Source organism: Perognathus longimembris, chromosome 19 (assembly GCF_023159225.1).
Source record: "Perognathus longimembris pacificus isolate PPM17 chromosome 19, ASM2315922v1, whole genome shotgun sequence".
Lineage (NCBI taxonomy): Eukaryota > Metazoa > Chordata > Mammalia > Rodentia > Heteromyidae > Perognathus > Perognathus longimembris.
In genome coordinates this window covers 37453836-37479056 of record NC_063179.1, presented here as the reverse complement: position 1 = coordinate 37479056, position 25221 = coordinate 37453836, and the positions used below count along the sequence as shown (strand labels likewise).

At 36.8% G+C, this 25221-nt stretch overlaps 1 protein-coding gene across 1 annotated transcript in view; it reads right to left on the bottom strand.

The window, feature by feature from the left end:
* Positions 1 to 221: 221 nt before the first annotated feature.
* Zswim6 (zinc finger SWIM-type containing 6) overlaps positions 222 to 25221 on the bottom strand; it is a 181295-nt gene continuing 156295 nt past the window's right edge. Inside the window, exons 6-14 of the mRNA XM_048368406.1 lie at positions 21464 to 21640; positions 21065 to 21211; positions 16830 to 16976; positions 14921 to 15181; positions 11080 to 11215; positions 7406 to 7563; positions 6553 to 6716; positions 4373 to 4454; positions 222 to 2937 (exon numbers count right to left, since the gene is read on the bottom strand). Coding sequence (XP_048224363.1) covers positions 2075 to 2937; positions 4373 to 4454; positions 6553 to 6716; positions 7406 to 7563; positions 11080 to 11215; positions 14921 to 15181; positions 16830 to 16976; positions 21065 to 21211; positions 21464 to 21640 — 2135 coding nt within the window. The 3' untranslated portion in view covers positions 222 to 2074. The remainder of the gene's footprint in view (positions 2938 to 4372; positions 4455 to 6552; positions 6717 to 7405; positions 7564 to 11079; positions 11216 to 14920; positions 15182 to 16829; positions 16977 to 21064; positions 21212 to 21463; positions 21641 to 25221) is intronic.

Below are 25221 nucleotides of genomic sequence, written 5' to 3'. Positions count from 1 at the left end.
ACAGGCCAAACAATTACCAATACAAGAAGATGGCCTTGGGCAGTGCATATCTGTCCCACCTTATAGCAAACGATGTTGCTCCAGGCTTCAACCACCCATGGACTGGATATTCCCACCCCTGGGCTAGTCAGTATTAAACACTTAAGAGATATGGTGGTGACAACCAAGTCACAGTCACCAAAGTCAAGTTTTAAAAGAGATATACCATAAAGGAGGCAGAATCAACTTTCAAAAAACTAATTTTAATCAAAACAAAAATTGTTGATCATTAACAAGTTTATAAAACAGTGATTTAGTTACATAAATAAATTGATATCAGTGTATCAAATCTTAATTACTTTCAACTTCATGAGCATGTTTACATGAGTGATGAAGTACAACCTTTTTTTTTTCTTTTTACCTATTATAATAAATAAAATGGAGCGCATGAAATAGTTCTTCTAAACAAAAATACCTACAAACATACCTCTAGCATGTTCTCTAATGAAGGGAACAAGAGACACTGGACAACTTTTGCACCAAAACATAAAAATTGCTTTAAAAAGCACAAGGTTACAGAACCATCAGCTAAAGTAAAGACACTATACTGTAACCAAAGTTGGTATTTTAATAATATAATGAACAGTTTGGTAGTTAGATCTCCAGTTTGGTTATTTTAAAGCATTAAGACAAGGCAAGATAGAAGGCTGCTTTTGTTTGAGTAATTCTAGAGAAAATAAAAATATATCTTAAAAAAAAGAAAGAAAACTGAAAAGTAGAACAGTCATACCTACACAACTTTCTGTCCTGCACAAAGTCAAAATACCTATGCAGAATAGATATATAATATATATAATGTTATTTGTGCACAAAGGTTAGCTTATTATTAGCTCACTGCAAAGGCGTAATGTATCATATGTCAATTGTTTTGGAAAACGTTTTGTGTTTTGTGTCAAAAGGATATTTCTTTTAAGTTTCCTAGGCTAAGAGGCACGAACCCCAATTCCAACATACTGTATATTCTTAATGCTAAGGCTTGCTGCTCTGGCTGTGTACTTTGTTGTCCCTCTTTATTCTAGTGCCTGTTGAAAGCATGTGTGGTGTAGTGGTTGTTGGTGTTGTGTGTATCTGTGTGTATACATATATATGCATATATATATGTATACAGAGCTGTATAAATATATATACATATATAGTTCCTCCCAATAGAGCTCAGTCCAACCATGCAATCCAGAAGATGGCTCTGCATAGATGCCAGCATTTAGTTCACTGCCTGAGCCAGCCCTGAAGCAAGGCGTACTTTTAGTCCTTCTGATAGGTTTTTCTCTCAGTTTTTTTGTTTTGTTTAAAACCAAGCTACTGCAGCTTCAAGTATTTTGCATTACATAGAATATTTTTATAAATTAGTTAATGTTATATTTTCAATATTCAGACATATACTATAATATATATACAGTACAATAAATGCTCTCATTCTTTTTTTTTAATTTTTTGGATAAATCCCTGAGAATGTATGTTGACAGTCGCTAAGTTTCCACATGCACAAGCATCGTGTGCCATGCTTCTGGACGAACAGCACTGCAAAGCCACGTGGGTCAGCCTTTTCACTACTAGTATTTCATTTTGTTGGTTTGTTTAAATATGCTGAAAATGTAAAGATGAGTTACAAAGGAGTAAAGCTGAATCCATTCGAGGTACTTATCACAGGATGGAGGTGTTTTGTTTGGTTTTTAAAGCCATTTCAATTTTTTTTTTTGAGGCTGTGAACGTATACAGAAAACAGGAGAGCTATGTGGACTTTTGCCACTTGACAACATATACTCAGTGTAAACCAAACCTTTTAAACCTCTCTCACATACAAAACCAGTAAAAAAAAAAAATTAAAAATTAAAGGAAAGGAAGCAAAAGGGAAAAACTTAAAAACACACAAACTTTCACAACATGGACAATTTAGTCTGCAAACGCAATAGAACTATACACATATAATACCGGTGTGGCTCTGTTCTTTAAGTTAAAAAGGGTACAAAGGCAGGCTCAAGTAAAAACAAACCATCCCTCCCCTCCCAACCCTTCTTCCCCATTCATACAAGTTCTATCAACCAAACCTCTCCCGAACCAACATCATCAGTTTCTTTTTGCCTTTGTAGATTTGTTTCAGGTTGTCAATAAACTGTGTAAACTGAATGTGTCCATCATGGGCCATTAGGAAGGTCTCTCGGGCCTTGCTGAGGAATTCTATAAACTCACTATAGTGCCGAGGACTGATGTGTGTGAGTCGTGAGTGCGTTGTGTTGATGTAGGCTCCAATGGTGGCATCCAAGAGCTGCCTCAAGGGGGCTTTGTCCAGGGACATGAGCTTACCAGAGTTCCTCCTTCCATGAAGTCCCACCATGCCAGGAGTGGTCAGAGTACATCTGCGCAAAATGTCTGACAGTACCGTTGCACACTTGACACTCTTGACCACTAGAGGTATTATAGCTGCAAGTTCATTCTTACCAAGGGAGTGGCTAAGCGCACAGGCCCACAAAACGTCATTAATGGCAGGGTGTGTGTCCTGATTGTAGCTCAGGTTGAGATGGGTCATGGCGAGGGTGGCCAGCTTGTAGGCCCTCATGGGGTATCCGCGGTGCTCCATGTACCGTGCTATTGTAAAAAGCTGTGTGTAGCTCATGCCTGTGGTAGCAGCATCGAGAACAATTTGGTATGCCGTCTCAAAAGCTATGTGATCCTTTTCACAGAGGGTAAGCGCAGAGAGGGCACAATTCTGTGGGTCCTTCATGGCACACTGCAATGCGAGCGTCCGGGCACTGCTGGCCAGCTTTTCCTGCTGGTGGCAGTCAAGATGGAGGCGAACAATGGTGCTATTGGACATCACGGTAGTTGCAACAATACTTGTGGCCTCGGTGGGAGTAAAGAGCGTAAACCAGCTCTGCATGATGCTGTCCAGAGCATAAACACCTGCAAGGAACACAAGTCCTATTACTGACAAAGAGGCTGGCTGCAGACCTTGCTTCTGTTTTTATAATCAATGTTTACATTGTTAACTATAACAGGATAGGAGCTAAGCCAGAAACCCTGAAGGTATAATATGCTTGGGAGCAGTCTTAGAATAAAGTTATTATGGTTTGTTAGTGGGTGAAACTCCTGAAAGGAACATGAACTTCCCATAATAAAGCAGCAGTCCTCTTGATAGCTGGTTCGGTGCTGCCTGCCATGACAGGCAGTGGCTTCTTGCTAATGCGTGCTAGTTAAATGGAGCCTCCTGTCCCTCCTGTTGGGTTACCCACTATAGAATGTAGGGGAGAAAAAGTTCAATCATCACCTAACCAGGAATTTTATATATGCAGTGTGTTTCTATGTAAGCTTAAAGAGCACACATACAAGCATTTAAGATATGTATAAAGAGGCAACAAAATTTCACATGTAATCAAGAGAAAAGGAATCAATAAAAGGGATCCTAGAGATGACTCAGTTGTTGGCAATGGCCAGCAAAGTCCTTAACTAAAATAAATACAAGAACTTGTATGCCTTACCCTATAGGACAACCTTGAAGTGAAGGTACTAAGTCTCAGAGAGAAATCAGGTGTTTATCTTGTGTGGTAGCTTAAGCTTGTGTTAATTTAATATTATTTCATCTATATCTATCTATCTATCTATATATACATGACTTAATAAACGTAACATAATTTTCATATTGAGACTGGATTTCCTCTCCCTAAAATAACAGACTGTTCCAAATGAATAAAAAAAGACGGATTTGACAGTATCTGCCGTGTCAGCATCTAGACACAGTGTGGCAGGCAGTGTCTTCTCAGCAAGAGGAATACATCCTTTTCTGATGCAAATTGGAAAACAAAAACAATTTAGCCCACATTCAGTTTACATGGCCACCACTGTGTCTGTGTTGCATTCTTCCTGGGAATGTGCAGTTCCTTAGTCCTGATCTGCCACTGAGGAAGAGAAGCAGGAGGCTGAAAGGTCTCATCAACTGTAACCAATGGGCAGTCGGGATTTTCAGTTATAGCTAACTAGAATTTCTGACATCTTGAAAGCCCACTGAAACTACACTTGGTGACTGGCCTTTTTCTGCTGGATAATCAGATAATGAAAAACCTAACAGTAACAGGGTAACTTCACAGAAACTGAGTGAAAAGTACTTATTTATACCATTTTAACAGTTGGAATACCACTATGTGAGTTTGGACACAGAACAATACAAGTGTGTGTAACTGAAGCCTGGGGCCAGGGATGAAGAGAGTCCCTCCTGGTGCTAGCAGGAGCAGGACATGGAAAAGGCAAGAGAGCAGAGTCGAAGTGTTTTCAGACCTGTAAACGACAGGTTAAGTCCAACCACAAGGCACCTTGGAAAGCTTCTCCTCTAGAGTTCACTTACCAACTTCAGTAGCACATGTCACAAGCCACCTAACCATCTCCCGCCGACGCCAATTTAAGGTTGACAGTGTCATTCGCATAACCTATAAAGGAGAGAAAAAATGTTTTGGAGGATTATTGTAAATCAATAGGAAAAAAAAAAACCCTCATTATTCCCTGGTATAAACTACTAGGTAGAGTCTATATATTACCAGAAGGATGATGAACACTTTACTGAGAACAAAAATCCATACACGTATTTAAGTTTGTCCATAGTTCCAGCCTGCTTGCTCTCATCTAGCAGGGCAAGAGGCCCATATTCTATTTCTTGTGGGACCTCTAACTAGACGGGGCATCCTGCACCCGTCTCTCAATGTCTTTTCTCCTCTGAAAATCCAGAGGCCTACAATGGAGCATTAAATTCAGTCCTTCTTCTCTCCAGCTTCAGCACTCTAGAGTTAATTTTTGAGATTCCTTATGAATTCACTCAGAGAACTTAGAGAGTAGAAAGAAATATTTTAAATAATCATTTTAGTTATTCTATCATCTCTGGATGTTCCTGTCTAGTGACACTGAAGTTCACCCAAGGCTTAAAGAAATTATCTCTGGCATTACTAGTGATCTGATTTTGTTTTTCACTTTCTAATAAGAAGCCTTTAAATTAACGTGTCCATCTTTTCCTAGTTCCCCCATTCTTAAAATGCAAACATCTAAGAATATACTCCTAGAGCCTTAGAAAGGCCCTTTCTTAGGTTCTGAAAAAAAAATGAGGCATGAAAAAAAGCTTTCACAAAACTGCTATTTATGCAGCATTCCAACCAGAAAGCTCACATTAACATTTCTTTCTAGTGAAGCAATCTTTCAGATGGGGCAAATAATAGCATAAGTAAACCAAACAATAAGCATTTATATTTAAAAATAAATTTCTAAATGGTCATTATATAACTTAAAAACAATATTCTATACTCTCTGAACAATATTGCAATATTCTCTTGAGCTTTTTTTTCTTTTTCTTTTTTTTTGTCAGTCCTGGTGCTTGAACTCAGGGCCTGAGCACTGTCCCTGAGATTCTTTTTGCTCAAGGCTAGCACTCTACACAGCGCCACTTCTGGCTTTTTCTGTTTATGGGGTGCTGAAGAATCAAACTCAGGGCTTCATGCATGCTGGGCAAGCACTCTACCACGAAGCCACATTCTCAACCTCACACGTTACTCTCTTATTGTATATTGGTAAGGATATATTCCTATGGTTCAACTCTTTAAACTTTATTAACTCATCACTGTAAGAGTATTTAACTAGATTAAAACTAGAATCAACTAAAATCTATATTAATTATTTATCAGGTATCTGTTGTGAGACCTGCGAGCTGTCTCTGAGCTCTTGGTACTCAAGGCTAGCGCTCTACCACTTGAGCCACAGTTCCATGTCTGGCCTGATTTTGAACCATGATCCTCACATCTTAGGCTCCAAAGTAGTTAGGATTACAGGTCTGACTCACCATCACAGGTGGTTTACCAGGGTATTCTATTTCCTGGACTTTAGGGAATTAATGTCTAGCGATTTCTACCACTCTCTTTAATGAGTGGGAAAGCAAATGTTAATAGAGATTTAAGGGAAAAACTAGAAACAAGTGTTTTAGTTCCTAGTGTACACAGCAAGTTCCTAGTGTACACAGCAGTATGTGCAGAAACTATTAAAGAAGTAAACATCTACCTGCCAGACTAACCCAAAATGTCCTGCTGACATCTGAAACTAGACCCTGGCCCAATCTATCCTTCTTTATCTAATTTTCGCAGGGTTATAAAAATCTAGGACTGACAAATGGAAACATAAATAAAACTTAATCCTCACAAGTAAATCTTTATTCTACACTGGCTTTGCTCATGTCTCTCATAGCAATAAGTCTCCATTCATTGAGAGAAGAAAGTGAGATGTAAAGGCTGTAATTCAGAAATTATTTTTTAAATTGAAAAACCCAGATAAGGCTTCTGAATACACAGGTCATGCACCTCAGGCAATAGTCTGGCTCAGATTAAAAACAATCAAAGCTCTGAAACTAGTTTTCTTTTGAAGACTAACAGATTTTGGCTCTGAAGAGTCATTTACCTGCACTAAAAAGTTTTTTAAAAAAGTAAACACAATCCTAAAAGGTGTTGTTAATTACTAGTCTTTAGGGCCCCAGGAAAGACACCTGTCTTGTACCTGCAGGCCCAGTTCCAGAGATACTTTCAAAAGAGTGATGTCTGGCAAACTGTCCATGAGAGTTGCTATTTTAAATGCATCTTGGGCAAGCTTGAAGATGTGTGATGAGGAGTGAATGTTTTTCTGGATGGACTCTAATACTGTTTCCAGCCTCCGAACATCGCCTGTAATGGACAAGGGAAAACCAAACCCAATCAAGTCAAGCAAGAGTGAAGCAAAACAAACAAAACCATACAACTCACACACAGACACAGAAAGAAGATACAAACAGAACATCCATCAAGTACAAGTTAATTTACCTGACATGCTCACAGATGACACAGATGCTACAACTGTTTCCTAGTTCCTGAAATGTCTATGAATCTTGTTTTTCCAGAAAGACCTTTGAGACACACCTCAAAGACTAGAGCATGTATTCATATGATCCAGACTCAACAGGAGATAGCAAACAGCCCTCCTAGTTTCTCTTTATGCATTTTGATGATGTGTTAAGGAATAGGACAACAACAACAACAACAGTAACCAAACCTTTTCAATCTATTTCTAAATCTCAACCACTTACCATTTTTTGGACATGGAAGCTAAACTCAATTCACCTGGCAGTAACTTTAATGACACAAGTAAATGAGGAAAAGGCTAGGCTCAAAAGTGTTGCCTCAAGAATAAAGCATGAAACTAACATCTAAAGAAAAGATTCCCATATACCTTATCTGACACTAACATCACTACTGAAAAGTGTGTAAAAAAGAAAAACACCAAAAAGCAACAAACAACAACATAAAAACAATGATTCTTTGGGGGAAAATAGTCAAACAGGAGAACAGAATTATGAGGACTCAGGAGAGTACTGTACCTTTGGCTGCAGTTAGCATGGTGGATGCCAGCTCACACTGCTGGGATTCAATGTGGCTTAGAGTGAACCAACGAGGGTATCGATTAGGAACAACTGATGCAATGTGGTGCGGGCGAGTGAGGTCTCCTGTTGGAGCAGTAGATTCCAATACTAGTAACCTGTAATGAGAAGACAAGGAAGATGGCCTCTAGTCATTAGTTGTCCATTAGTCTGGCCACCATAATTAGCTAACAGAAGCCAAAGAAAGGGGTAGATGCTGAAGGAAACCATTGAGGCTCCTGGTTCAGGAAAAGTTGGCATGGCTACTCTTTGCTGTCTGGATGCCAAGTCACCCTAATAGCTGCCCACTGCTCAAACCTAAGAAAAATTTTTTTTTCTGTTTTTGGGCTTGAACTCAGAGCCTGGGCACTGTCCCTGAGAGCTTTTCTGCTCAAGGCTAGTGCTCTACCACTTTGTGCCACAGCTCCATTTCTTGTTTTCTGGTGGTTAATTGGAGAAAAGAGTTCCACAAACGTTGGCTGGCTTTGAACCATGAGCTTAGGCTCCTGAATGGCTAGGATTACAGGGATGAGCCACTGGTGCCTGGCTAAGAGGTTTTTTAAAAAATTTAACATCATTCGGTGAATTGCAATATTCAAGCAAATTAAGACATGTCACAATGAAGAACATTAAAACACAAATCTTGATTATCCCCCCTATTATCATCAAATCCTATTACAAAATAAAAACAAAAATGGATAGTAAAATGCAGATTTAATACTGAGATTACAACAGTATCAGAAGATGAAAAAGCTTATTAAACATAAAATAAGAAGTAAACAAAAAATGACCTATTTCTCACATTCATATTCCTGCAGAATTATTTCCTTTGACTTCAGAAATATTAAGTTACAATTTGTTCTATCAATATATCATCAGAGAAGATAAACAACTGAATCTATCCTGTGACAGTTTTCATAATTTAGTGCATTTCTGACTTGAATCTATCTTTGATCAAGAATATGTTAATAAATAATTTTAAAATAAACACATGCTCTTTAGTAATCTCATGAATATTAAGTATCAAAAAAGATCAGTAGAGTAGTTCAACTGAAATAATTTCTTTAAGATAATCAAAACATTGGCCTGCACTCAAGCCCACCACTTAGCGACTATGGAGTAAGATATTGGGATGAAATCCTAGGGTCAGGGAGCGAAGCCAGCATCCAGGTTATCACTCGCCTTTTCTTATTCTTTTCTCTAGGTCAAAGAGATGTTAGCATTAGAAAAGGTGGCAAGGCAGGCGACTCAAAAGTAAGAATTCTGGAAAGATTGCTAGTTAGATTAAAATGACAAGCCCTTCTATTTCTGAAGCAGAATTACAGGCAGATCTTGCTAGAGATGTTTTAAGAGAAAATTGGTCAACGACCTAGGAATGATGAAAAAGTATGTGTTGAAGACGCTCTTCCTCAGCATCCTCCTTCCAGAAGGACTAAACTAAGAAGCAACCAAACATTGTTGTCCTTCCTTTTTCTCTGGCTGCCTTGAAATACTCTGGCAGGCCTTTGACTAGGCATGTAGAAGAGAAAGGTGGAAACAATTTTCTTGTACCCTGATATTATTCCCCATGAAAGATCTGCCAAGAGAATAGAAATGAGCTGCCAAGAATTATTTAGAAAAGCAACCTTTTCTTCCTGGCAGATATTGTTACATAAGGTAGAACCACATACTAAACCAATGCTATTTTACCCTTAAAACTTTATCGACACAATTTTACTCTTAAATTTTTCTAGAAGTAGTAGTAGTAAAAGCATCTGGTAGCATCATAACATTAACATCCTTCCCTTTAAAACAAGAGTAGAGTTGTTAGGAATAGAATAAATATAGAGCTGAGCATCTGTCTCCAGAAGACAATTTCTATTTCAGGATTCCAAAAATGGAAATAGGAATATATTATACAAATGTGCATTAAAATACAAATCAAGTGGTATAAAGCAATTAGGTAGGAGACTGTTGCTTTGTTAATTATTGATATTTTGATACTTTAAAAATAGACAAGAACATACTTTATAAGGTTTCTCTAATATATCACATTAGACTGTTGGTAACTATGGGTGTATGGATCCAAGGTCTCGACCAACTGCTATTGAGAAAAAAACCCCATGCACCAGATGCAGTGGTACAGTGCAACCCTTGTTTTGTTGCCAAACTTCCACAAAGAGAAAATTTTCCCTCTCAACAAATCTAAAATTTTTACTTTATCAATTAAACACATTCACTTTTACTTTCATTTGGGCACTATATAGAGGTTTATTTTCACAAAGTTAAGGGCAGGGAACCAGCATATCACACAATTTAAATATAAAACTGGTAATAGTGTAAGACTAAGAACTCCTTATCAACAAGCTGAATAATGTGCACGTGAGAATTTAATTGTTTTTGTTTCTGAAGTTCCTTTTGACTTAAAAAATTATTATTCTTTGACTATGTTTAGACAACACTGTAATAAGTCCATCAATAAGACAGACTTATTACACTGAAATTCATGTTGCTAAGCAAAGCATGTCAAATTAAAGGAGGTAAGCCTTAAAACTGACACCCAGGTGTATAAAGACACACACACACTTCATCACTACACAAATATGAGATAGCTGTAAGCTCAATACTTTAAGAACATAGTAACTTTGGGAACACTGGTACACTTTTAAGCAAGAATTTGTTTTTGATTCTTGTAATGATCATGAACATAGACTCTGATAAAACCTTTTTCTCATGGAACCAAACCATACTTCAACAAGCTCAAACTTTAGGGTCTTTGTTTAGTGAACTTATAATGGTTTCTAATCTTTACTTACTAGAAACAGACTGTGTCGTTTCCTAAATTTTTTAAAGAAGAAAAACAGAAAGGGAGAAAGGGCTGATCTTTTCTAAGGCTGATGTTCTCTTGAGATCCTCACAGTTTAATAGATAAACACAAGACTAAAAAAATTTTTTAAGATCACTGAAAATTATTCACTGTGACCAAACTGGTGATTAAAAACAATTGTTTGGAAAATTAAAAGGGAATGTAAGAACAAGGCGATTGGCAGAAAATAAGGTATTCTAACTTGAAAGGAAGGCCTGACAAGGACATAGAAGCAGTCAGAACTACTAGCAGGGATTCCTTCAACACCAGATACACACCCCATGTTTTCCTGGATTCCTGATGATTGCAGACATGCCCTGGCAACACAGAGCCTTCCTCCACAATTGGTGAGATACAAAGGTACAGAGGTATACAAGAGGTATAAGGCCTCCCTCAACTATTATATTTGGTCAAGTGTATTTATTATTAACCACTGCTTTGAAAATTGAATACTTACAAAACAATAATTATTCAAGAAGATTGCCTTGCATAGTCTGCAACTATACTCTATTCCCAAAGTCTAACTCTAATAAAAAAGTGGAGGAAAAGCCATGATGATTACGGCATGACAGAAGATAAGGAGAACATATTTCCTTACTTTAAAACAGTATCAAAACAACCCAACAAACAAATGAACTCCACACAATCTAGGGAACATAACTACATAACCAATATTCTCTTTTGCTTTTCTGCAAAACATGAATGAATTTGTGAAGTCAGTTAACAGTCATTTTTTTTTCCAGTAGGAAGTTTGGATGGTCTCTGTCCAGTGGGGGCTGTGAATACGTACCGCATTGCTCTCAGTGCAATTTTGTATGCCAATTCAGCATCATGAGGTAGGAGAGAGGTGAAGAGATACTTGGCAAATGTGTGCATTGGAACGCTCTCCCGATGGATTATTTCGCCTAAACCACTATATGGTCCGGCTGTGGGAAGAGAGCATATACATTTTACATTCCTAAAAAAGGAACTAACACTTCTTATAAAGTATAAAGTCTTCTATATAATACACAGAAGCTAATCTAGCTAGGAATTTAATCATAAGACACTAGAAAGGTTAAAAAAAATTCTTGTCCAAAAAGATTTTACAGGGTAGAATATCCAATGTGGATCTTATTTCTTCAATTTTCCAACTGTCTTACAGACACCTAGCTAAGGGAGAGCTCTTAAGTACTTCAAAGCAGGAAGCTGAGGAATATCCTTTCCCAGTGTGTGACAATTGAACATCTGTGTACGTAAATAAATGCACAGATAACTGCTTGTTTATGAAGCTGGACCCAACAAATCTTGGGGACATAGACATCCAAGGTTTCCAGAAAAGGAAGCGCTCTGTCTTAAGGTGAGACTTGTGGGAAGACTGCACCATTACTCTCAGTATCAAGAGTTTATATATTACTAGTTTTAATAAGCAGAGGTAGATATTAATCCTATAAAATGATTAAAAGAAATAGTTACTCATTTGATACTCACCCAGGCAAAGAAAAGAAATGAAAATAAATGAAACCTACTACTCACTGCTCTTTGGGCTTTCGAAGCCCAATTGTAAAAGCAAATTATATTTAGGCTGTCACAATTCGTTTCTTAGTAAATTTTGACAGGCATAGTGGCAGGGCAAACCTCCCCTGTGTACTTCCTGAATACTGCACAGACTGTGAAACAAAGATTTTTTTCAAAATAAACTCTAAAAGGAAACCACAGTGGTTAGTTCAACCACTGTGTTTAGGTACTCTGTGGTTTAGTTACTGTAAAGTGTTTAATAAATTAGTTTCCATGTCACCTTTGGGTAACATCTGTTTCATGATTTCTAGAATTATGAACCATGACACTACTGCTCAGAGAACATAATACATTTGTTTCCCATGGAAAAAAATCAGCCTAGTGAAGAGCTTAGAATGCAAGAAACACAGTTCAGAAGAAACGATGAGAGAAGTTACCGAGCTGAAAAAAAGGCAAGATCATTTCATGGAAATTATTCTGTAATTCAATTTTCGGTCATATTATCGAATTACTTACCATTTAAGTAAGTACTTTGAAAATCGTATGAAATTCTCATTCTTTCACAAACTAAAATCCATTCTATATTTGCATTTTTACCAAATCCATTCATTTTTCTCTTCTTTCAGACATTTCTAAATGCTTTAGCAATCTGATATTCTTCAAACCCTGATATAGCATTTTACTTGTATCTTCTGTTCATATAGCAAGACTGTATAGTAAGTTAACATGATAAATTCAATGTGTATCTCTCTTCCGAACTCATTGAATCCCCAGATCCTAATGTGCAATAAGTTCAAAAGAACAGGGCACTGATCCAAATGGATGATGGCCTGTAGAAGAATAAATACCAGCGAGCCATGACAGATCATGTGGGAACACAGAGAAAATGTGCCTGTCTTTAAGGCAGAAGCAGAGAGCCCTTTGAAGAAGCAGAACTGGCCAATACTTGATCTTGGACTTCAGTTTTCAGAAGTGTGTGAAATGAATTTTTGTTTATGCCATCAGCCTACTGAATTTTTTTTATAGTGGCATTGCTGGCTAGGACTCTAAATCCATTTTATTAAAGATCATTTACAGCACATTTGTAGATCACCCATATTCTTCATTCCTCCCCCTTGGTTTCTTGATAAAACAGTAAGTTACCTTTTCATACTAATCTTGGAAATCCAGGATGCATCATCAATACTTTATTATGACATTTCCCAGTAAGAAAAAAATGTTCAGTCATGTATCACAGAAGTATTTGGGGACTGATGGTTACTGTAAACCCTAAAACCAGGTGTACTGGATAACCAAAATCTGGTTACTTGACACTAAACTTCCTCAGATGCACTTTCTTAATATGCCTACTAATTCATTCAATACCCTACCTAGTCCAGGAGAGATGAAAATTCAGCAATAACACAGCATTACTACTCTCTCTTTTTACATGTTTTGGTCTGCTAACTAAATTACTATGAAATTTGTAAAGAACATAAGTGAAAAGGGAACACCATACCCAGGAATGTAGTCAAATCACTTAAGAAGCTTGTATCTTTAAGATAAATGGTCCCTTGACCTTCTCATGGACTGCCTTCTGTCCTGTTCTGTCTACTCTTAGTAGGCTATGCAGGGCACCAGGAAAGGGAAGGAGGCAGATGAGTTAAGACAACTTTTCTGGCACAGTTCTTGTAAAAATTGCTTGATGAAAAGGATAAACTAAAGACTAAGAGAAAGTTAAAAAATTCATGGATAATGTACACAGACAAATATTTACAAAAGTAAATGATAAACACACATCCAACACTATCAACTACATATCCTCTTCCTAAACTTCAATGTAATGAAAATCAAAAGTCAGTATAGTCAATGACAGCATTAAAAAAGACTGGTTGGTGCCAGGGTAGCTCATATCTGTAATTGTAGCTACTCAACAGGCTGAGATCTGAGGACTGAGGTTTTAAAGCCAGCCTTGGACAGGAAAAGCCTGTGAGACTTATCGCCAGTTAACCACTAAAAAGCCAGAAGTGGGGCTGTGGCTCATGGAGCATAATGCTATCCTTGAGCCAAAGATGCTCAGGTGCAGTGCTGGGACTCTGAGTTTTTAACTTGGGCTTTAGCCCCAGGACCAGCAAAACATAACGAAATTATTGGATGGCTTAGTGATATTGCTTATATATTTAAGGGATTCTTTTAGAAGGAAACTGAAACAAAATGGTAATTAAATAATCAGAATCAAATCTCCCAACTTGCCAATATGGGCTTTTTGTGTTTAGAAGAAAAATAAAACTTCAGGAATACTTCAAAAAAGCAAAATTGAGAACTTGTACCAAAATGGATAATTCTATTAACAACATTTCCTTTTAAAATGCTTTTCTATGACATAAGTACAGCATCACATTTAAAATAAAAAACTTTAAAAAAGAAAAAAATGTGCACTGTTTTAATAAGACATTTTCTTTCAAATAGATGTTTAACTTTGGAGAAACTAAAGAGGTTTTGAAGGGCTTTTTCTCCAAAGCCCTCCTCTATTGTAACCGTTTGAGATATAAAATAGACACTACACTTTTAAAGCTAGTACCTGTCAAAATTTGTTAGGCCTTCTAAATCATGGCCTCATAATGTAAGAAAGTTTTAGACTTTGCTCTAGAAATGTGACAAAAGCTTTTTCCTTGGCGAATCTATTCTTCATGGATAATTAGAACTCCAGTGGCCTTCAGTTCTGTTAAGCATGGCATTTGAAAAACAGATGCCATTTATACAGCCAATAATCTGAAGAAGTGGTAACCAATTTCTGTTATTCTTTAACTGATCTAGCAAACAGGAATACGGCTACTAGTAATAACTTACTACACACCAAAACCACATTTATCTCAGGAATTACATACCCTAAATAAACACAGGTTTTTACAAAGCCAGGGGCATTAAATGAGACTAATTTCTAACAGGCTATTTTATATGACAATTTAAACCAATAATACAAATATAACATCCGTGCTTTTAATTTGGTAACACTTAATTTTTAGATATTGAGCATTTTTGACCCTACATAACGACATAAATCAGGACAACTATGGTATTAACTGCATTAAAACAATTATCTTAATATAAAGATGAACAAATTGGCTAGGTGGAAAACATATTCATCAAGCTACCTTCTAATAGGAAGACTGCTTGCTTGCGAAAAATTTTCACCAGTGTATCATCCAATTCAATTTCCTGAAGCTTAGAAATGAGCTGCTCCTCATTCCGGCAGACTTTCTCTTGTGTGTACAGCCCATCAGGCATGATCCGCTGCTGCCCGAGCCCTATCAGGGCTACTTCCACAGCCAGGGTGACATAGGATTCCCCTTCCTCTAGGAACTTGTGTGCGGGGAGATGCTGGTATTCCAGAGACTTGCACTGACCCATATTTTCTGTATAAATGTCCCAAAAAAGAAAAAGCAGAGTTACACACTACTTTTGCAGGAACTTTGACAGTTTTAACTATTCCTCCCAGTTGTAATAAATGAACTATTGACTTACTTATAAGAAAGACAGAAAATATAATTCTTAGGTTAAAGTATAGTTCTTCTACTATCTTTTCAAAAGTAACCATTAATGACTATCTGTATATTTTGTAAAACATGTATTCAGTGTATACTTTATGAAATATCTACCTAGAAATATTTTCCCATTGAAAAGGAGTCAACAAAGAAAACATTACAATAAGACTCCTTAAGAGTAAAAATAGATACTAAAAGTAAAATTACAGTTGCCACAATTTCATAATATAACCTACTATTTTGTGATTAATATATGGTTATAATACTGGCATTAAAATGTTTCCATACTGCAATTACAATGTTGAAATTTGTAATAAAAATATCTCACAACATAACATATGTAACTCAATTTTAAGGTCCTTTTTGTGAGTCATCAGTTATCATTAGAGGGATGATTCTTCAAGTATTCTCTTGTCTCTATTGAAGTGCTTCTATTAGAAATTGTAAACTTCTCCCATCCAACTTCTAAGGAAAGTAAATTCAGACTCATACCTTGTTTTTTAATTAGTAAAGTAGTTGTACAAAGATGTTTCAGTTCTATAAGTCAGGTTATGAAAGCAATGCACCTTGACCACTGTCACCCTCTCTATCATTCTCCCCCATTTCCTCCCTCCAATTCCTCCCCTCAAGTTACGTTGTTCAACTTTTTCATGAAGCACATGGAATACAATGACTGCATTTGCTCACCTTTCTTCCTTCCATTCCAATGTCCCCCTCTCTCCTTGCCCCCTATCTCCAGAAAATATTTCCTCTTCCTGGTATTCATTTTATTAAATAGTTCATTAGTTGTTCAGAAGAGTTAAAATACTGGACTCCTTCCCTTAAGTATACCATTCTTAGTCAGTTTATTTGTGAGACTCACACCTTCTTGGCAGAGTTTGGATCATCCCTAACCCATGAAGGCCACCACCCCAGGGAACACAATGATGGACAAGACAGTGAACCTCCATATCCCCTCTTAACAATGGGACAATCCTTATTCTAATACTCCATTCTTTACCTCCACCCACTGCCCTTGAATAATTTTTGGCAGAATGCTTCTAAGATTCACCAGTGGCCATGGAGAAATTTTCAACTATTTTAAAGAAATGTGTGAAAAAAATGATTGTCATTTATTACTCCTCTTAAAATAGAGTTAAAACATTTAATTCACTTTTAATGCGAACACAAACTTAAAAGGCAACCAAACTGAAATTTCTAATTATTAATACTATGGTGTACCTCCCTATTTTTAATCCTTATTTTGTTATCTGTATTTTAACTTTATAATCACAAATGCAGACAGATACATTCTCAGATGTAGAATCATTGGTCAGAAGATAGTATGTTCAAGATTCTTGACACAGACTGCTGTAACTGTAACTTTTGGCTTTTCTGAATCTTTCCAGTCTAGGGAAGCCTTCCTGAAAAGCAACAGTGCCAATTTCCTCCTTCTCAATGCTACTCGTACAGACTATGAACTACATGGCTTTATAAAATACTATAAGCAAAAACATCAGTCAAATGTCAATGGCTTTACCTGTAAAATCAGAGAACCCAGAGAAGTTTTCATCATCAATGTGGCAGGCTTCCATGAGGCTACTGAAGAGCGTGCCCACAGGGTCTAGGGGATGTCCAACCCAGCCTTCCAGATTGGTTATTGAGGTTATGCTTTTATGGGGTAGCTCTGTATAAATAAAGGAAATGAGAGATGGAGAAAAGGGAGATGAAAGGAGAGATGCAGGAATAAGGCAGGCTTTACTAATTTATAACAGCACCCTGAAAAATTAGTAATGAATTTAGATGGAAATGTCCCTTTAATTAAAATAAATCAATCCAAAGGTCCCATAGTCTCCCATTTTGTGAACTATTCTAAAGGTTCAAGCTGTACATCAAAATAAATGGTATCAAATCCCCAGGATAGCTCTCAAACACCTATTTAACTTATGTGTCCAATGTATTGAGCTAATATTACTCCTCATAATATTAAATCATGTCATGAGGAAAAGTTAATTGTAAATTCTCTTCTGAGAAGCTAGGGACACTCTCCCTTTCTCTTATCCATCCAAATGCTTCATTAGGAATGGCACTAGAGAGGATAAAGAAGTCCCTAGAAAGAAAAGTTGGATAATTCTACAACTATATTATGATATCCAGCTCTATAAGTCAGCACTCATTGGGCCAAGTACATTGAAGACTTGAGAGCAGCTACAGCCTGGATTAGTGTTGGATTTCCACATAAATATCATTAAGTTAGACTCCTGTCACTATATAGCAGTCTTCTTTACTATGGATGTATAATTTAGGAGAGGATTTCTGTAGCCACAAAGGTGAATAACAGCAGAAGCTAATATAGTTGGAGGAAAATATTCTTTTCATTTCCTTAACAGAACGTTAGCACTTTCAAGTTTCAATATGGAGTACCGAGGGAAAAATGCTGTAAATGTTTTAAGATGTATTTATTAAAATACCAATAGTTTCTTCTTAAAAGAAAATATAATAAAATTGATATGGGCAAGAAAATATATATGTAGAAAAATTAACTTATAACTAGCCAAAGAGTCATTCCATAGATTCAAGATTTCTTCTCATTTTGAATTACCACCAATATATAAACCTAAAAAATGGCTTGGTACAATGTATTAAAATATACTGAAGTATGTTCTAAACTCTTCAGAAAGGTACTTTACTTTGATTTTTGTCACTTGCTCTCACATGCATGAATAAAAGAAACATGAGCACTAGTTGTGTGAATAGCCAAATACGTATGTTTGGTAATATACACACATATACATACATGTCTATGGAAAAGGGAAGTGCTGTGGTTACACCAACAAGTCTTGGAAACTGAAGAAATGGGAGAAATAAACCAGAAAGAGGAAAAATTGTTTTTGTTTTGTCAATATCAAGAAGCTAATAAATTATGCCACATAGCATGGAAAATATTGAGACACTATACTTACTTTATCTTGGTCCATTAACAACTGTTAGGTCACCTTGTATTTACAGTAACTACAAAAATGTGGTCTTTAAATATGGACAAACAATAACAAAAAATCAAGGAATGATGCAGGCATAACACATAGTAATACTGAAGAATAATCTGAGCTGAGCACAGTGGCTTAGGCCTTCAATCGTAGCTCAGAGAATCACAGTTTGTGGATACTCTAGGCATAAAAGTTAGAAAGACTCCATTCATCTTAATCAGAGATAGTTACAGTGATATGCACATACCACTCTAACAACAAAGGGAAGCAAAAGTAGGAGGATCTCAGTCCAGGTTGGTCTAAGCATAAAGAAGATCCTATCTTGAAAATAACCAACATAAAAAAGGACTGTGGAGTGGCTCAAGTGATAGAGCAATTGTTTAGCACAAGCTCAAGGCCCTCCCTGAGCTCAAACCTTAGTATTGTCAGTGACAGAGACAGAGACAGAGACAGAGGGAAAAAAAAGTCTAAAATAATGGCTGCAGAATAAAAGAAAAATGGATCTAAGAATGGCCTATATCTAAGTCAGTAGAATGATCTGAAAGAAAATTATAGTACTGTAACTAATATGCATGTTTCATTCTAAATAAAATATTTTATACTTTGCATTTATTTCTTAAATATTATAACTTTCCACTAAATTAAATTTAAAGGCCAACAATTCTTAGCAAAATTTATGTGATTTAAAAATCAAATGATCATCATGAGCACATTCTTTTTACATTTCAGAATCTGTCATATTTTCTCTAGCCTATATTATTCAGAAATAAAAATTGTGGTCAATGAGTTTGTGAATGTGTAAGTTTAGAAAGAGAAGAATTTTTTTTTTTGCCAGTCCTGGGCCTTGGACTCAGGGCCTGAGCACTGTCCCTGGCTTCTTTTTGCTCAAGGCTAGCACTCTGCCACTTGAGCCACTTCTGGCCATTTTCTGTATATGTGGTGCTGGGGAATCGAACCCAGGGCCTCATGTATATGAGGCAGGCACTCTTGCCACTAGGCCATATCCCCAGCCCATAGAAAGAGAAGACTTTTTAAAAATTTTCTGGAGTCTAGCAAAGAGAACCAAAGTAACTATATATCAAGGTTATTTATATTCAGATCTCATTGAGCTCCTTTTCCTTTGCTTTAAATTATAACTTGATTTTTTTCACTGTATAAAAAAGACAGTGCTATTTAACATTCATAGTACTTCCAATAATGAAGGCACTAAAAGTTAAGACTACTACTTCCAAACTCTATTGCAACAACATTTAATAAATTAGTTGTTCCTCAAGGTATGTGTATAATGTCCAAAGGATTAAAATATAACCAAGGAAAAACAAGCTGAATAGTAACTAAGATTATTCTTTTTTAAAAAAATTTTATTGTCAAGGTGATGTACAGAGGGGTTACAGTTTACATATGTAAGGTAGTGAGTTTATTTATTGTCAAACTTGTTACCTCCTCCCTCAGTTTTTCCCCACCTTCCCTCCTCCTCAATTGCCCCTTCTCCTCAATTCCCCCACCTCGAGTTGGATGGTTTACAGCATATTGTCTTGTAAGCATTGCTGTTGCATTCGTTCGCCTTTTACCCTTTGTCTTACCATTTTGATATGTCTAGGATATTCCTAGAAAGTAATCACAATAGCTCAATAGCTGTATACATATGATCACATAAGATGATGCTAAGCAAAATGAATTCCAAGATATGGAAACAAGTGATTTATCATTGTTATTTTAACACATTATGTGAAATTATTTCTTTTTCTTTTGTTTATCTTCCCTAGGGTTTAGCCTCTGTTGTCACTGCATTTGATTTTGGTACCCTGGGTATTGTATATATGTTTGTCTGAATTAGGGAAGGGAAGGAGAACATCAAAAAAGATTAATTAATGTAAAATCACAGAGTAAAAACCAACCAAACCAGCTAAAGAAACATAAAAGTAAAATTTATACCCTAAAGATGGATCAAGAAGTACATAACTAGATAAAGCACATACGTTTTGCAATCTGATCAGTGCCTTAAGTATGGAATATCACTTTTGTAATTATTCAAAATTGAAAAGATCAATAAAAAAAGATAAAAAGAAGTTAAATTTACTCTGTCAGTTGACAGTTCATCAAATGTCACTTACAGAACTTGATAAATCCAGAAGTTGTGTCCTGTCTCTTTGAATAAATAATATGCCCTGTTTTAAAAATTATCATGTCTTAGGAATGCTAAGACTTGTTTTAAGTACTTTACAGAAATTAACTATATTGATACCAGCAGCTCTAAGAAATAGGTCCATTACTCAGCCTCATTCTACAAAAGAGGAATCTAAATCAGAGATGTCATTGCCTAAAGTTGCTCAGCTGAGACTTAATGCTGAGGTTCAAGTCAGTCAGTCTATCCCCAGAGCCCTTACTGTTAGAATTAAATACATTTGCACATAATAAGGTGTTTGACTAACTCTAAGCTTGGATAATCCAGGCATATTTATTACTCAAACAAAAAATCCTTCTTAAAAATTAGAACTAAGGGTTGGGAATATGGCCTAGTGGCAGAGTGCTTGCCTCATATTCCTGAAGCCCTGGGTTCGATTCCTCAGCACCACATATATAGAAAAAAATAGAAATGTTTCTTTTTAACGTTGTGACATTGAACTTAGAAAAATGGGGCTTCAATTCTTTTACAGAGCATTTGTTAAATAGTTTTAAGAGCGTGTAAGTAGGATATTTCTAAAGCTCTACAGTTTTAAAAACCAAAATCTAGGGTTGCCATCTCAAGAATACTCATTCTAATGGTAACAAACTCTTTCATATTCACCTTTTTTTTGAGTCCGGAACATTTCCAACTGTTTTTGTTGCTGTCTTCGTAGCGTGTTAACAATGGCTATTGCCAGTCTCAGTGCTTCTCTGGGGTACCCATGAGAGCGTAAAGCATCCACTCTTGCACAGGCTGTAGGAACATGTTCTACAACAGAAAGCCAGGGGGATAATGTTGCCAGTATCACTATAAAGCAGGATTAAATAGATGTTTCTCTCAAATAAGATAGGAGATGCCATTTCTGAACTTGGATTTCAATGAAAATTTCAGCTTCTACTGCGCCAAGCGTTCATCCATCTCCCATTGAATCCCTTAGTTTTCTACCTCCCACTCCAATAATGCTATAGAAACTAAACAAAGAAGTAAGTCATGGAATGTCTTTCCGGTTTGGTCACTTACCATGCCAGAGGGGCCACCCTCTCGAGTCAAAGAGAGAGTTTTCAGTGTCGTCATGGTAACAGTAGTTGGTGTATAGGTCACTGCTGATAATGTGCTGCAAGTGGCTATCCTGCCAGTGGAGATCACATGCTTCAATGGCTCGCGTGAACACCGTCCGATGTGGCCTGTTCGATGAATCTGTTTTTTCCGCAATTCAGAAAGCCATGTCAGCTATTATTCACACATGACTAAACCAGCCATATCATTTTGTGGCCAGATGTTCATGAACACACTTCCACACACTGTCTTGCATCCCCCTAAGCAGAAGGATGAATAGAATAGTCTCATATCCTAAGTGCTAAAAGGTAGTCAAGCCCAAAGAGCCACTATTCATTTTCTTGTTTTATCAAACACAAACATTCTGTAGCCATTAAAGCTATGTATTAAGGCATTCTGTGAAAAGAATTGTCAAGTCTAGTTTTCACGTCAAATACACTCAAAAGAGACACTTGCCAAAAAAAATTTCACATGTCAATTCACTGCTCCCCACTTCTGAGGTGCTATGGTGCGCTTCCCCTGATTGGATCAGCAGCTCTTACAAACACTATGCAAGAGATGTGACACCAGCCATGGAACCTTTCAGGAAGATGCAGTCAGCCTCAAAGTATGCATAAGGGTTGTGCTTTTGGTTGTATTTTTTAACTATATTGTGCGGTTTTGCACAATTAAAAATGATTATGCTTCTTGGGATATAATGATTAAATGCCACTTTATATCCCAAGGGGCATAAATGCATGTATTTAACATTTCACAAAGCCACACAACATAGCTACAAAACAAACCAGCGCACTTACCTTGCCCCTACAGGCTGCCTCCTGACTCCTGGGCAGGTTCCATGACTGGTGTGATGCCCCCAGCATAGCATATGCTGGGGGCATCACAAAAGAGCAGAAGCATACACTCCGAAGAGGGTTCAAGTTTCAGGACCTGACAAAGAAAAGAAATGTTTGGGGAATAAAGGATATTCTCACCTCTGCTCCTGGGAGTATTCAACTCCTAAAGAGGTAACCTGCAGTTCCTCCCCTTGAGTCCCCACTCCAAACTTACCTTTATGACATAAATTTTAATAAATTCTCCATTGAAACTGGAGTAATGAACTATTTTCATGTATGTGTTCTTAGCTCAAGTACAAGGGATTATTGCTCTGAGAATCAACTAAATGAAAAGCAAGATCTAGACCTTTCTTATAATAGGGTTCCATCTTCCTGTCTCTGGACCACTTGCTAAGTACAAACAGAAAGGAAATTACAAACATCAAAAAAGTGAGCTAAGAGGAAGATACTGGAAAATTCATGTGGTTCAGTCTCTTTATTCTGCTGGTAGAAGCAAAGACTATGATACTATATCAATTGCTCTGTAAGTGCTTGTTTCTTTTCCTGTTTCTCTTATTTCACAGATAATAATATTAGGACTCTGTAAGCTCATAGAGGGAAGAAAGTAACTTAGGCACCATTATATCATTAACATATAGCCTAACACCGAAGAAATTCCTACTTCAATAAAAAAATTATTGATCACTCTTATCTTCACTGTTCAAGATTCTAGGTTTATAGTGTACAAAGGAAGATGAGGTTGTTGCAGTCATTGGGCTTTCTATAGTATGATATGTCTTTAACAGCAATATTACTTTAGCTGAAATATCTGTATCTGGATGGCAGACATATCAAAACCTATGGGTGACAGATAAATTTAAGAGGCATAAATAATGATGTATCTGTTATGACCCCTCCGTAGAGTCCTTACTAGCATCCTGTACACACGGTAGAATGGAAAGGTATGCCCCACCTATTACTGCTTTTTAAATCTATTAGGGCTTTTTGCTGTGTAGAACAGAAAAAATATGCCCATACCCAGAAAGAAATGGGTTATATGATCTCTTACAATCAATCAAATCAGGTCACACATAAGTAACTTTAAGTGGTTTTGTGATTTCATTGATTTTGTTTAGCTTAAATACTGTATTTTATATCTAAAGAGAATTTAAATAGCAATTTAGTATTATGCATGTATTAAAAGAATGAGTTTTACATGTTGACTTGCCCCACTATCTGTGATACTAATAAATAAAAGCAAGCCGTAGAGTCTTATTTGGTGAAAAAGTTAAACTGTAATGATTACATGTTTTTACCTATGACTGTGTTAAGCAAAGAGAAACAAAGATGGCATGCAGAGGTTTTAAACAATGGTTAGCTGAGAACAAGAGCACTTAAGTAACAACAAAAAACAAATTCTCATGAATGAAAATAAGTAAATAAAGTAATATGTAAAATACATAAAAATAGAGAGAAATACAATTATTAAGGATGCACAGTTGCTGGATGTTGATGCTCACATGTGTATTCCTAGGTACTCAGGAAGCTGAGATGTGAGGCTAGCACTTTGAAGCCAGAAATGTCCAAGAGACTCTATTGCTAATTAACCAGCATAAAGGGTTGCATGGCTCAAGTAATATAGCACCAGCTACAAGCAACAACACAAGATCCCAAGTTCCCTGTATCAGCACACACAAAAAAATGAACAACTGAAAATCTAGTTTGATTTGGTGTCAAAAATACGGTCAACATTTTGTTTTATTAAGCTGGTCCTGGGGCTTGAACTATCTCCTGAGCTCTTTTTGCTAAAAGCTAGTGCTCTACTACTTGAATGACAGGGCCACTTTCAGTTTTTTCTGTAATTAATTGGAGTTCAGAGTCACACGGACTTTCCTGTCCAGGCTGGCTTCAAACCATGATCCTCAGATCTCAGCCTCCTGAGTAGCTAAGATTATATAGGCATGAACCAACAACAACCAACTATCATCAACTTTTATCTTGATGTCTATTCATTTAGTTTTTGCTATAGGTCTGAAAAAGAATAGAAAAAAGACTGCCATGACTAAAAATTTTGAATGATTAACACAAAAAATAATGAGAATTTTTTTTTGTGATACTATCCAGGTTTGAACCCAGGGCACTACAAGCTAAGCCATTGAGCCCCAAATTTTTAAGAGTTTTAAAAATAAAGTATATGTACTATTAACCTTGAGAAGTTATTCACAGCAAAAGGGAGCTGGGTGCAGGTGGCTCACACCTAGAATCCTAGCTAAGGCTAAGATCTGCAGAAAACAGTTCAAAGCCAGCCCAGGCAGTAAAGTCTATGGGACTCCTATCTCCAAAAAATTACCAACATACATGCATGCGCGTGCGTACACACACACACACACACACACACACACACACACACACACACACAGAAGTAGAGCTGTGGCTCAAGTGGTAGTGTGCTAGCCTTGAGCAAAAACACTCAGGAAAAGCACTCGGGCCCTGAGTTCAAGCCCCAGGACCAGTTCCCCTCCCCTGCCCCAATAAAAAGCAGAAAAGGGGAAATTCTAATTCTTGTACACATATCTTTCAAAGTATATAGATTCCAATATTGTTAATTGTAACCATATTCCTCAACAAAGGTAGGCCTATAAACCTTCACATTCACTTTAATGTGTTAATACATGAAATGCTGCCTGTGATCTGCCCATTTCAACACTAAGTCCAGTTGTAATGGCCTGGCTTCTGGATTCGGCAGAGATGCTAGCACTACCTGTAGGGATGTCTTTCCTAATAGCCCCTCAGAAGGGATTAGGTACTGTGTTAAAAGCTGGTACCTTGGTACACTTAGACACATAGCTATGAATTATTACTTTCAAGAAACGAGGACCTAAATTTATACTGCCTAGATCAAACTAT